At 41.2% G+C, this 12128-nt stretch overlaps 2 protein-coding genes across 2 annotated transcripts; one reads left to right on the top strand and one right to left on the bottom strand.

Annotated features, from left to right (window-relative positions):
- Positions 1–1336: 1336 nt before the first annotated feature.
- Positions 1337–7401, bottom strand: LOC117300695 (schlafen family member 13-like). Its single transcript, XM_033784433.1, has 4 exons — positions 6154–7401; positions 5295–5417; positions 4121–4868; positions 1337–3074 (listed from the first exon to the last, which is right to left on the bottom strand). Exons 1-4 carry the CDS (start codon positions 7199–7201, stop codon positions 1481–1483), a joined length of 3513 nt encoding a protein of 1170 aa, XP_033640324.1. The 5' UTR covers positions 7202–7401; the 3' UTR covers positions 1337–1480.
- A 201-nt stretch (positions 7402–7602) lies between these two features.
- Positions 7603–11912, top strand: LOC117301113. The gene is made up of 3 exons (XM_033785000.1): positions 7603–7732; positions 9584–10646; positions 11824–11912. Exons 2-3 carry the CDS (start codon positions 9587–9589, stop codon positions 11910–11912), a joined length of 1149 nt encoding a protein of 382 aa, XP_033640891.1. The 5' UTR covers positions 7603–7732; positions 9584–9586.
- The last annotated feature ends 216 nt before the right edge of the window (positions 11913–12128 follow it).

Below are 12128 nucleotides of genomic sequence, written 5' to 3'. Positions count from 1 at the left end.
ATTCTCTCTACTTTAAAGCAATTGGACCCTTTCGGTAAACAGTGTTGTCCAAGGCCCACACTTCGTGTATCACAACTTCTATATCAAATAACAAACCTGTGAAAATTTAGGCTCAATTGGTCATCGGAGTCGGGAGAAAACAACGGAAAAACCCACTCTTGTTTCCGCGCGTTTCGCCGTGTCATGACATGCGTTTAAAATAAATCCGTAATTCTCGTTAACGAGAATTTATATTGTTTTGCTGTTTTCTTAAAAAGTAAAGCATTTCATGAAATAATATTTCAAGAGAAGTCTTTCACCATTACCTTATGTAAACCCTGTAAGTTATTTGTAAATCTGTGAACTTTTATTCTGAACCGAAAGGGTCCAATGGCTTTAAAGGCAGTGGACACTATTGGTAATTACTCAAAATAATTATAAGCATAAAACCTTTCTTGGGTACGAGTAATGGGGAGAGGATGATAGTATAAAACACTGTGAGAAATGGCTCCCTCTGAAGTGACGTAGTTTTCGAGCAAGAAGTAATTTTCCACAAATTAGATTTCGAGACCTCCGATTTAGAACTTGATTTCTCGAAATCAAAATGCACACAACTTCGTGTGACAATGGTGATTTTTCTTTCATAGTTATCTCGCAACTTCGATGACCAATTGAGCTGAAATGTTCACAGTTTTGTTATTTTATGCATACGTTGAGATACACTAAGAGGGAAGACTGGTCTTTGACAATTACTAATAGTGTCCAATGTCTTTAATTTGGTTTGTCATTTTGTATTTTTCTGTATTATTATTTAAAACTTATTATACCAAAAAATATTAAAACAAAAATCCTACTCCTTTCTCCAAGGGACAATTATCCTAATATGTGACAAAACTGTATTTCCTTTACTATAGGAGCCTACAGTAAGCGCCTTCAGTAGTATAAGGGGAAAAAACGGAACTATTTTTTGGCTCAAAGTTAAGACTCTGATAAGCAAGCTCTGATATTCATAGCTTTTTGAATGTGTTGAGTTTGTCCCGGTTTTACTATTTTCTGTGCTAGTCCTCTAAACACATTCATATGATGCACATATGTTTTTTTCCCCATCAAAACAGTTTTTTGTGGTCACATTGTTCTCATCTCCTGGGCCCAATTTCATAGAGCTGCTAAGCACACAAATTTGCTTAGCATGAAATTTCTTCCTTGATAAAAACAGGCTTACCAACCACGTGATTTTCAGGATAAGAAAACAACAGCTGAATGCCAGCAACAAGCCATATGCAACAAATGGAAATTTGGTTGGTAATCCTGTTTTTATCCAGAAAGAAACTTCATGCTAAGCAAATTTTTGTGCTTAGCAGCTCTATGAAATTGCACAGGGCTACATGTATGGTTCCACTTTCCCCTTACACACTGAATCCATCAAACTCGGGTAATCTCAGAGAAGGTTTAATATTAAGCATGGTTATGATTTTGGCTGAGCAGTTCAGACTCCATCTGATTAGATCAAACCCATCATGGCCAGGAGTTTGTCATCTTCAGAGGAGCCGTCTTCATCATCCTCGAAGTATGTTTCGATCATTTTCAATTTTATCTTATCACGTTTCATCTCGGTTATGAATAAACAAATGTCAAAACTCAAGATTTCACACTTGGTTCTGGCCCTAGATACCAAGGCTGCTATATAATTTGCATATCTGTATCTCTTCAGTATATCTTCATTTGGCATTAAGCCAATCACCACTTGGTTCTCCCGCCCTGCAAAACCTTCTAAACTCTCAATACGTATACATTGGCCACGCGCAGGGACTTCGTGTGTGCCTTGTATGGCATGAACATTTGGGAGAATGTGAAAAAGGATCAAGCTGTAGAAACCTGCATGCTGGACATCAACTATGCGAAAGACGTGTTCTGGAATTGTAACAGGACCTAAAAGAAACTCAGAAATAACATACAACTTCTGAAGATTTGTTAGCTTCTGTGTCCCATACCCGAGAAGGGAAACTTTTCTCTCCTCCAACAGATCTTCGTCAGTCGAGAGGGGATGATCTTGACTTATAAACGTCTTGTAAAGTGTACAAAGATACTGCCATTTCTTTTCTAAAAGACACACCACAGCATCCCTGACAGGGGCATCATATCTACTTCTATCACCAAGAAGATGTTGCAAGAAGATTGGAGGAGTCACTGCGTGCTCTCCTCTCGCAAAGCAAGATGATGCGAGGCTGATTTTAAATGTAGCATCTTGATCACCATCTTGGCTTACTAGTAATTCTTGTGTGAGAAGGCAAAAAAAGAGTACAGCATGGAGGACTTGTGGGTGTGGTATGCCATTGTCTCCTATACCCATCTCTATCAACTGTTGGTTTATATCTCGGTACAGAGTCATGCACTCTTTTTGCTGTGGTGTTGTCATACACCTGTCTGGTGCAGCTCTGTCGTCGCTTTTATCATGACGAATAAGGGAAATCTCATTTGGACTGTATCCCATAGAGATAAATTTGTTGATGGTCTTGTGCAGTGATTCTGTTGACAACAAAGTTGGTCTTAGAACAGGTGGTTTACCCTTGAAGTCATGGGCTGTTGTTGGGAGTTCACCGTAGGCCTCTGTGGAGACGAAATGCTGAAAGAACTTGGTAATTTCTTCAGAGTTTCTTATGACGACATTCAACGTCACTGTTGAACCATTTGATTCCTTGATGAATTCTTGTAATGTTTTGTAGTAATGTTCTTTCTCAAGGCTCTGTGATTCGTCGCATATGATCACAATCTTAGAGTCTTGCTTTGTGCAAACCCAGATGCAAACACATCTCAACCAGTCTACATGATGGTTCTCAAGTCTCAATAGCCCCATCAGTTCTGTCTTCCTCACGGCAAGACGTTTCATATCCGGTGTGAAATTCTTAATATCTTCCTCTAAGTTTGTTGCTGGAACATTTCTCCTACTGAGTAAGTTTTGTGTGTCATCCAAAATTAGGTATTTGACTGTCTGAGGCATCGTCCCATCTTGCAACTTCCTGATGATGTTCTTAAATGCCTCCGAGAGACAAATTTTACTCCCATGTAGAGATGAGTTCTTTGGAAACGTCAATTCTCTAGGAGAAAGCAGAATAAAAACAGGAAGTTTCCATCAATTATATAAATGGTAGTATCTCAAACCTAGTGCCTGCTCTTTGAATAGTCCCGGGCTGCCAGAGTCCAGGGCCCAATTTCATGGCTCTGCATACCGTAAGCACAGAATCAGCGCTTACGAAAGCAGGGATATCTGTGCTTACGGGTTAGCGGCAAAATTTGGCTTCTGCGCATGCGTATTCCCCGTTACTAGGCATTCTACGCTTACAAAGCTAGCACAGAAATTCGGCGCTTGCACGTAAGCGGGGAATCGTGATCGTAAGGACAGAATTCAGCGGTAAGCAGAGCCATGAAATCAAGCTCAGATCTCACAGCAGGGTACCTGACCCATTTTTTATTATTTATTTTTTTGCGGGGGGAGGGGGAGGGGGAGGGGGGTCAAACTGACACAGAAACTGGTTTCAAAAATGACATGTTAACCTGAATTCTGAGTAAGTTTGACCCATTGATGGGTCATTTAACACAGATTGGGTCATACTGACCCAGAAAAGGGACGGGCCTCACTGTTACCCGAATCCAGGGCCAATAATGACCCAGGAGTTTTTTAGAGGGCACATGAGTTATCACTTCGGGCAGGATCTAGATTTGAACTCATATGAGTTTGTCTCAAATTAGGACAGGCCATCAGTTGTTTTTGCTAATTGGTGTAAGCATAATTTCTAACTAGCTGTGGTACATGCAGGACAATCTCCGACGCTGCTTGGAGGAGGGGGGGGGCTGGGTGCAGAGGACTAACCCTTTTTCAGACATTCAGTGTTAACAATGCAAAGTCGCTGATTTGTCGAGCTAGTACTCTTAGAATGCACTACTGGATGCAAGGATGCCACTATGATCACTTCTCCTCCTTAAACTTCTTAGGAGGGAGGTTGTTCAGAGGATGAGATGCTGGGTTTATATAAGCCCCACCAACTATGTGGCCAACTCTGACGAATCCCCACCTCTGTGGCCAACTCTTTGTCAGAGAGTTGGCCACACATGTGGGGCTAGATTTATTGGACAGGTCACTCACCTTACATATTTTGCCATCTGTACATTTGATGGGATATACAAGACCTCTTCAACCTCAGCTCCATCCAGACGTAGCTGCTTGGCTCTCTCAATGCCAACTACCGTCTTCCCGGTCCCTGGGTAGCCCTGGATGCAGACATAGGGGACCTCCTGACACGTCTTCAGAGCCAAGAGCTGAGATGGAGTCAAGAGGTTCATTACCTGGACTCCCATCAAGTCGTTCATGTATAAGTAAGTCTCGGGTGTGAATGCTGCTATGGCGATGACAAGGCCACTGACTAATACTTGTAGTTTCTGGAGATGCATCTGGTGGTAGCTGGCTGGTTTGTCTGCAGGATGGTAACAGAGGAGACTCTCAATGAGGCCTGGAATACAGTCTTGATCTGTTGAGAGGTCACACCAGCAGCTCTTCGTGAAGAACCGACCTTCTCCGCTGTGTTTAGTTAGAAGATTATCAAGCTCTGCTGCTGCTCTTCTACAATATCGCTCCCCATCCTCTGATGACCCTAAGCTTATTATAAATGGAACATCAGTTTCAGTGAAGACTAAAACATCACATTTTACACCTGCAGCCGTTGTAGGTCTTCGAATGCCTATGTCAGAGAGTATACACTGAGAAACAACACATACTCCCTTAGTGGTCGTAAACCTGTCCTTCAAAGCTTGGATGACGTTTTGGAGAAATGGAGCAGCCGTGTTATGCACCAGACTGTTGTAAGTCTCTGGCCAAATGTGTAGACCTTTCTTTACTGAAAATATAACATACATTGTTTGATTAATCTACACCTGGAGCATTAAGTATGCTAATGAAATACTAGTTGAGAAAAATTTGTTTTTGCCCTTGCACTGATGTGAATTTTAAGCACTGTTGTACTTTCCCCAAGTCCTGTGAACAAAATCCATATAAGCATACCACTGGTGGGATTTGACAGAACCCACGACCAACTGCTAAAAACATAGGAAATGATAAAGCCACAGATCTAGCTCTGTGTACTAAGATGTGCTGTAGCTTGGCAAAGGTCGTTGATTCGAACCCTACCCGATCAACATGCATGTGTGGTTTTTTTAGAGGACTTAGGAAAGTACCGAGTATAACTAATACACAAAGGTGTAAAAAGGGCAAAACCAAATAATTGTCTTTATCCTGATGCAAAATTAATATATACCATTCTTACTTGTAAACATTCTTTCTTGAATGTCTCTGTGGGAGTTTTTTAGAGCAAACACTTGGCAGCCACCGGCTGTGTAAGTACTCAGCTTTTCAAACTTCTGTTGCATCTCGTAACTGCATCGTTCCTCTGGGGTGAAAAAAGAATAATTAGCCACAGTGATGAAGTGTTAAAATATTAAAGGGAGGAAGATAGTTATCATCTCAATCTGATTAATAAAAGAGAAAGTAGAATTAGCTGTTGCAATCAACTTACCAACCAAAAGGACCGAGGGTATAAATGAAAAAAAACATATTTAAAAAAATGGGCTGCCGTTTCGACCATAGCAGACTCTTTCTCGAAGGTTAAAAGAGTTATAATGAATTGGATGATTGCTAATTTGTTTACTAACATAGTTTTCAGGTGAATATATTTCTCTGGGGGATTGTACTGGTAACCGGTGCGGTTCCAGGTGGAAATATTGCTCTATAGAGGATTGGTACTGCTATGAACTTTAGAATCAATCTACTTTAACCATTTTTTAGAATAAGTAAGCTTTTAGATGAAAAAATAGTTTTAGTTCTCTTGAGGATTGGAACTTAAAATCGGCCTTCGAGACCGCACAGGCTTAGGTCCTTTTGGTTGGTAAGCAGTTTGCAACAGCTAATTCTAGTTTAAACTTTAGAATCAGCGAGGTTTTAGAATCAGTGAGGTTTTAGATGGAAATATTTATCTGAGGATTGGTACTGGTATGAGCTTTGGATGGAAATATTTCTCTGGAAGATTGGTACCGTACTGGCATTCTGAATGAGATGAGGTTTCAGATTATTTTTATTCCCCTAATACCTGTTGCCAGTCCTGCCTGGTTCAATCTGTCTATACATACCAGCTAATTTCTCCCGCATCGTTGCCTCTATCCAAACTCCAAACTTCATTTCCTCAACCACCTTTTCTCCATCTTCATTAACCTCGAAAATATAAGATTCAGGCTTTTTCTGAAATACCCCTCCATAGAAAGGATTCACTCGAATCTCAACAAGATACTTCTCTTCTCCCAAGGTCTGAAAGAAGATGTCCCAGTGCTTCCCTCGTGTTGGAACCTCCTGCTTACTCCCCCAGATTTTCCGTTTGATACATTTGTCAAGATGACTTATAATCTTAGATTTTGTTTCTTCAGAAACCTCCTGACCAATCACTTTACAATTGGTGTCTTCAATACCCACGATTATCCAACCTCCCTCGTGGTTTGCGAATGCACCCATGTAGTCTGATGCATGTTTTTCAATGTTAGCAGCCAGCGCCTTTCCGTCTTTCAACTTCTTAAACTGGACTGTCTTAGACTCCGGTGTGTTGAAGGTGTCACCCAATTTGAGTTTTAAAAGTCCAATGATATGACATCGATCGTCATTAGATGCAACTTCTGGCAACTCTGGGCTCTCGACTTGAGGTAAGTGTTCATCGAAATCAAAGTATGGGCGACCGGTGGCCGCTCCTCCGTCCCCCCTCGACAAGATCGTCATCACCTGGTGGTAGCCTTCCACAAGCTCTGTACTCGTGTCTGTTGGTATTCTGATGTTATAACTCAAAGTGGTCGGTTGTGAAGTTGGTTTGGTATAATAATACAAGTACTCCGAGGAGGGACAACTGAAATCGAGACACTTCTGCCACTGAGGAGGCTTGAGTCTCTTACAGAGTTCTCCCCAAGTGCCTTCCCTCCATTGGTCAATGCGTTCCTGTGCCACACCCCTGGTATCATTTCTCAGTTTCAGAACTTCTCGTTGTTTTGAGTTGAAGGCTGCGCATGCAGCACGCACAAACTTCTCCCGCTCCGTTTTCATCAGCAGTGCTTCGTCGTTACTCGGTTTTGCCTTGGAAAGCGTGATGTGAATATCCATAGTGAAATCACTGGGAGCAAATTCGCCACGGGCAGCCATGTTGTTTCTAACACAAGCTCAAATAAGATTAAAATCGAAACCGAAATAAAACAGAGACTGTTCAAGGTATTTTTTTTCTAAAGATGTAATTCAACGGGTATTTCCAACTTCCATAGTTCATGGAATGTATTGTTAGTGTATACTGTTGTTTGCGTGCAATGAAAGAGCTCTTATTTCCACCTTTGAACTTGACATGCACTTCGCCCTTCGTCTCAACAGTGGTAAATGGAAGCCCATAATACAACATTATTCATTACAGATAAACATAATAAATATTCACAAATGCTAACAATGTCTGGGTACGTGTCATTGAACAGCAGGGTATATTGCGACATCGCTCATGATGGTAACCTGACTCAACATTGTATGAATTAAATTTGCCTCAACTCAAAGCAGGAACCATAGATTGAACGGGAGAATCTTGCTCTGACGGGCCTGGTGCTTGCATCCATGTTTTCCCAGCACGGTTCTCCGATATAATTATATACTCGCTCTCTCAACTCATCTCGTTAAAGGAAGTGGACACTATTGGTAAATTACTCAACATAATTTTAAGCATAAAAACTTACATGGTAACGAGTAATGGAGAGCTGTTGATAGTAGGCCTATAAAACACCGTGAGAAACGGCTCCCTCTGAACTTAACGTAATTTTCGAAAAAGAAGTAATTGTCCACAAATTTGATTTCGAGACCTTAGAATTAGATTTTGAGGTCTCGAAATCAAGCATCTGCAAGCACACAACTTCGTGTGACAAGGGTGTTTTTTATTTCATTCATATCTCGCAACTTTGACGAACAATTGAGCTAAAACTTCCACAGGGTTGTTATTGTATGCATATGTTGAAATACACCGAGTGGGAAGACTGGTCTTTATAACAATAACCAACATTGGTTATTACTCAAAATAATTATTAGCATACTGACTTGTTAACGAGCAATGGGGAGCTCCAGCTTTTTGAAAGGCAAAGTATATACATGTTGATTTTGGAACCGTTCGATTGTTTTAATCATAAATGTAGATAGGCCTATCTCCCACTTTCAAAAGGTATAGTAGCGTTTTTGAGTTGTTGCCGACAATTTTGGAGCGGTCATGTCCCCGCGCAGGAAGAATAATCCGTTATTAGGCCGTGTCCGAAACGGCGACTTCGGCTACAGCTACGGCTAGATCGCGCGCGTCTGCTATTCTTCAACACTGGTAGACGCGCTGATCTAGACGTAGCTGTAGCCGAAGTCGTCGTTTCGGACACGGCCTTAGAATACACAATCTGCTTCCATTTATCTATAGGTTTTTTTTTAAACCAAGAAGATGATTCTGAAACCGGGCAGGCAATCCGGACTTTAAGGATTACTAAGAAGTAACCTAAATATAGGTTTTCTCGGTCAAATTCAGCAAATGAGCAGTCAAATTCATTTTCATGCGTTCGAATTAAAGCTGTTTTGCCTCTCCAGTTGTTACTGCGTTTCAAATGCAGAATTCGGCCATTCAATTTCGTTTAGAGTCGAGTCAAATTCCTTTAGCACTCTGTTCAATTGAGTCTATTGCATTCCTTTTCGTGACACACACGCCTCAAGAAGTTGCATATGCATTAACAATGTAAATCATTCTTATGTAACAACTCCCCAAACCTGCTGCGTGGGGGGTCGTCGCGAACCGTGCCGGAATGTTCCGAGAGCACACGAAAAGTTCCGAACCGCTGTAGAGGTTAGTTTTTAGTGCCTTCCTCAAGAAGCGTCTGCGAATTTGAATGCTGCTTTGACGAATTGATAAGTTGAATGAATATTTTGTTAAATCGAATGACGCAACATTACATTTGACTCATCATAAAACGAAATCGAATGATCCTTTTCAGTAGCATTCGATTGTCGCGCGAAATAGAATAGCTTGGTGGTTAAATTGGCTGCTCATTTGCCGAAATTGACCGAGAAAACCTATATTAGTAAACTTGCGGGTACAACCATAATATAATATCCCTTTTTAGGGGGGTTTGGCTCTGAAAAGAGCCGGGCCCAATTTCATGGCTCTGCTTACCGCCGAATTCTGCGCTTACGATCGCGATCCCGCTTACGTACAAGCGCCGAATTTCTGTGCTAGCCTTGTAAGCGTAGAATGCCTCGTGCAACGTGTGAAGTACGCAAGCGCAGAAGCCCAAATTCGCCGCTAACCCGTGAAATACGTTTCCGTAAGCACAGAATTCCCTGCTTCCGTAAGCGCCGATTCTGTGCTTATGGTAAGCAGAGCCATGAAATTGGGCCCTGGTGTGGTCTCGACGTTTCGAACAAGTATACTCTGCTCGTCGTCAGGGTAGTTACCTCATATTCTTCACACAGTGCAAAGCATCAAACGCCATGTTTACAGTTACTATTTTGTTTGTCGAGGTGCAGAACATGGCCGACAGAACCGCCAATAAACTGCTTCAAATTACCATCGACGTACATATAATGAAAAAGAAAGACGAATTAAGACAAGAAAAGGAAGATATCATCAGAAAAATAACTGCTATCTCAAATTACCAAAGGCGTGGTGTCATCAGAATGCGAAACTTACAACATGAGGGGCACACCAGAAAGAGTGGCCTCCATGAAAAAGTGACAGCGAAGCACCTTGACCAATGGAAGATGATTATCGATCAAGAAGCTTTAAAGCTCATACCTGATGACTGGGATATTTTTGAGTTCTGCAGCCAATCACAAGACGAAGAATATCTATTCTGTCACGTGACACCTTCCGTTCGACCAATAACATTGGAGTACAGCCTTCACGTGCTATCAGCTGCCGCTGACGTCACGCGCGTAGTCAGGAACTTTGAAGAAGCATTGGCTATTCTGATACGCAAGCAACTATCGGAGAGACACTCCAAACCAATAGAATCGCAGCAATTGGATTTTGAATTCAACCGCTACCACTCCAACTCCGCATGTCAACTTTGTCATGACTTAAAAACAACCGCAAATGCACAGTTACAGATTTTCCAAAAGACTATTTTCATTTACAAAGATAAAGGCAAAAGTGAGAACCTTTCCCTTGACCGAGAAGAAATTACACAAATATTTGATAAAGTTTTATCAAACCTTATCAGTGCTTTGGCAAACTCCAGTGGTGGTGTCATAATTGTTGTTGATGATAGAAACGTCTTCGAGGTAGAAGATGGAAAACTCAGCGAGAAATACCAAGATCTTGTCACTGAATGTCTTGAAGAACACATAAGAAATAAGATATGGGGGAGGATGAACGCATCTCCTACAAGGAGGGAAAATTGGGACGTCCAGTTCCCGATCGTTGGTGGAGAAAAGATTGTTTTCACTGTCCGTGTTTTGGCTTTCTACGGCGGTGTGTTTGAGGCTGAGCCAATGGCTTTCACGATGGCGGAGACATCTGGGTTATTTAAAGTCATCAAGATGAATTTTGAAGATTGGTTCGTATCCATGATGAAAAGACACTTGGAAAGTAAGTATAAGGCTAGCGCTGTTTGTGCATTGCCCAATTTCATAGAGCTGCTTAACGGACGATTTTGTGCTTACTGGGAAATTTACAATTAATAGCGCTGCTTATACCGTAAGTACACGAAAGGGCGTGCTACCCTACCGGTACTTACTGTACGAAAATTAATGACGTAACAATGCAAGTACATTGTGAACGCGGGTGAAGAGCAAGATGGGCGCCTACTTTTCTTGATAACCTGTGAAAGATACGATTACACCTTATCAATTTCTTTTTGAAAATTTGCTTGCCGTTAAGCAGCACTATGAAATTGGTTCCAGACCATCCAGACGCTAACTATAATAGGACATCCCGTGTGTCTTGTGATGTTTGTGGCAGCACATGGGTAAATATCTTTTAAAGGCAGTGGACACTATTGGTAATTACTCAAAATAATGATTAGCATAAAACCTTTCTTGGTGATGGGTAATGGGGAGAGGTTGATGGTATCAAACATTGTGAGAAACAGCTCCCTCTGAAGTGCCATAGTTTTCGAGAAAGAAGTAATTTTCCATGAATTTGATTTCGAGACCTCAGATTTAGAACTTGAGGTCTCGAAATCAACCATTTGAACGCACACAACTTCGTGTGACAAGGGTTTTTTCTTTCATTGTTATCTCGCAAGTTCGATGACCGATTGAGCTGAAATTTTCACAGGTTTGTTATTTTATGCATATGTTGAGATACAACAACTGTGAAGGCTAGTCTTTGACAATTACCAATAGTGTCCACTGCCTTTAAGTACTGTTGGTTCTGAAAAGAATCGGTGGTTGGTATCTCAGCACAGGGGCCAATAGAGCTGCTTAAGCAGAAAAGTTGCTTAAGCACGAAAATAGCTTGCTTTTTTTTTACACAAGTTACTGGCCAAAACTCCATCCCATATACATTGCTTATGACTGGTACTTAGCTACTGTTTACTTGCATAAGAATTGAGTGGGGTCTTGGCCGGTAGTCTGATTTTACTAAGCAAGGTTTTTTTGTGCTTCAGCAAAATTTTATGCTTAAGCAGCTCTATGAAATTGGGCCCAGTTTGGAAGTTATATACTTTGTAGTATTTCATTTCATTTTCACTTTCTTTTTCATAATAAGTGCATAATATTGACCATTCTATGTATTTTGGTTTATTGGTTTTGCCTAAACGCAGATAAAGAATTAAAAAACGAAGCAGCCACAAAGTTACGTAACATCGAAGAACGAAGCTCCAACAAAGCGTGCGGATCATCAAGAGAGTGACGTCATATTTTGAAACTCACGTGCTGTTACTGATGAATTGAACTTCCACTGTATGTATGCGCCTAAATTTATTTTTTATTGGATGCAAATAACACGACGCGGCCCGTCGCGACGGGCCCTGCAATACCTATTATATTAAAAAGTACGAGTAAGGTTTCACATTGGTTATGGAGGACGAAACGTGGGCCATCTGCTTTTCTGGTATATCAGAATAGC

The sequence above is a fragment of the Asterias rubens genome, chromosome 16 (assembly GCF_902459465.1).
Source record: "Asterias rubens chromosome 16, eAstRub1.3, whole genome shotgun sequence".
Taxonomy (NCBI): Eukaryota; Metazoa; Echinodermata; class Asteroidea; order Forcipulatida; family Asteriidae; genus Asterias; species Asterias rubens.
Note: the sequence above shows the minus strand (reverse complement) of the source record. Positions and strands in the feature narration are given on the sequence as shown.

Coding starts and splice junctions, on each gene's coding strand:
- LOC117300695 (XM_033784433.1), bottom strand. CDS start 7,201: ATGGCTGCCCGTGGCGAATTTGCTCCCAGTGATTTCACTATGGATATT. Junction 5,418..6,153: donor GATGCGGGAGAAATTAGCTG/GTATGTATAGAC, acceptor TTTTCACCCCAG/AGGAACGATGCAGTTACGAG. Junction 4,869..5,294: donor TCAAGAAAGAATGTTTACAA/GTAAGAATGGTA, acceptor TTATATTTTCAG/TAAAGAAAGGTCTACACATT.
- LOC117301113 (XM_033785000.1), top strand. CDS start 9,587: ATGGCCGACAGAACCGCCAATAAACTGCTTCAAATTACCATCGACGTA. Junction 10,647..11,823: donor GATGAAAAGACACTTGGAAA/GTAAGTATAAGG, acceptor GCCTAAACGCAG/ATAAAGAATTAAAAAACGAA.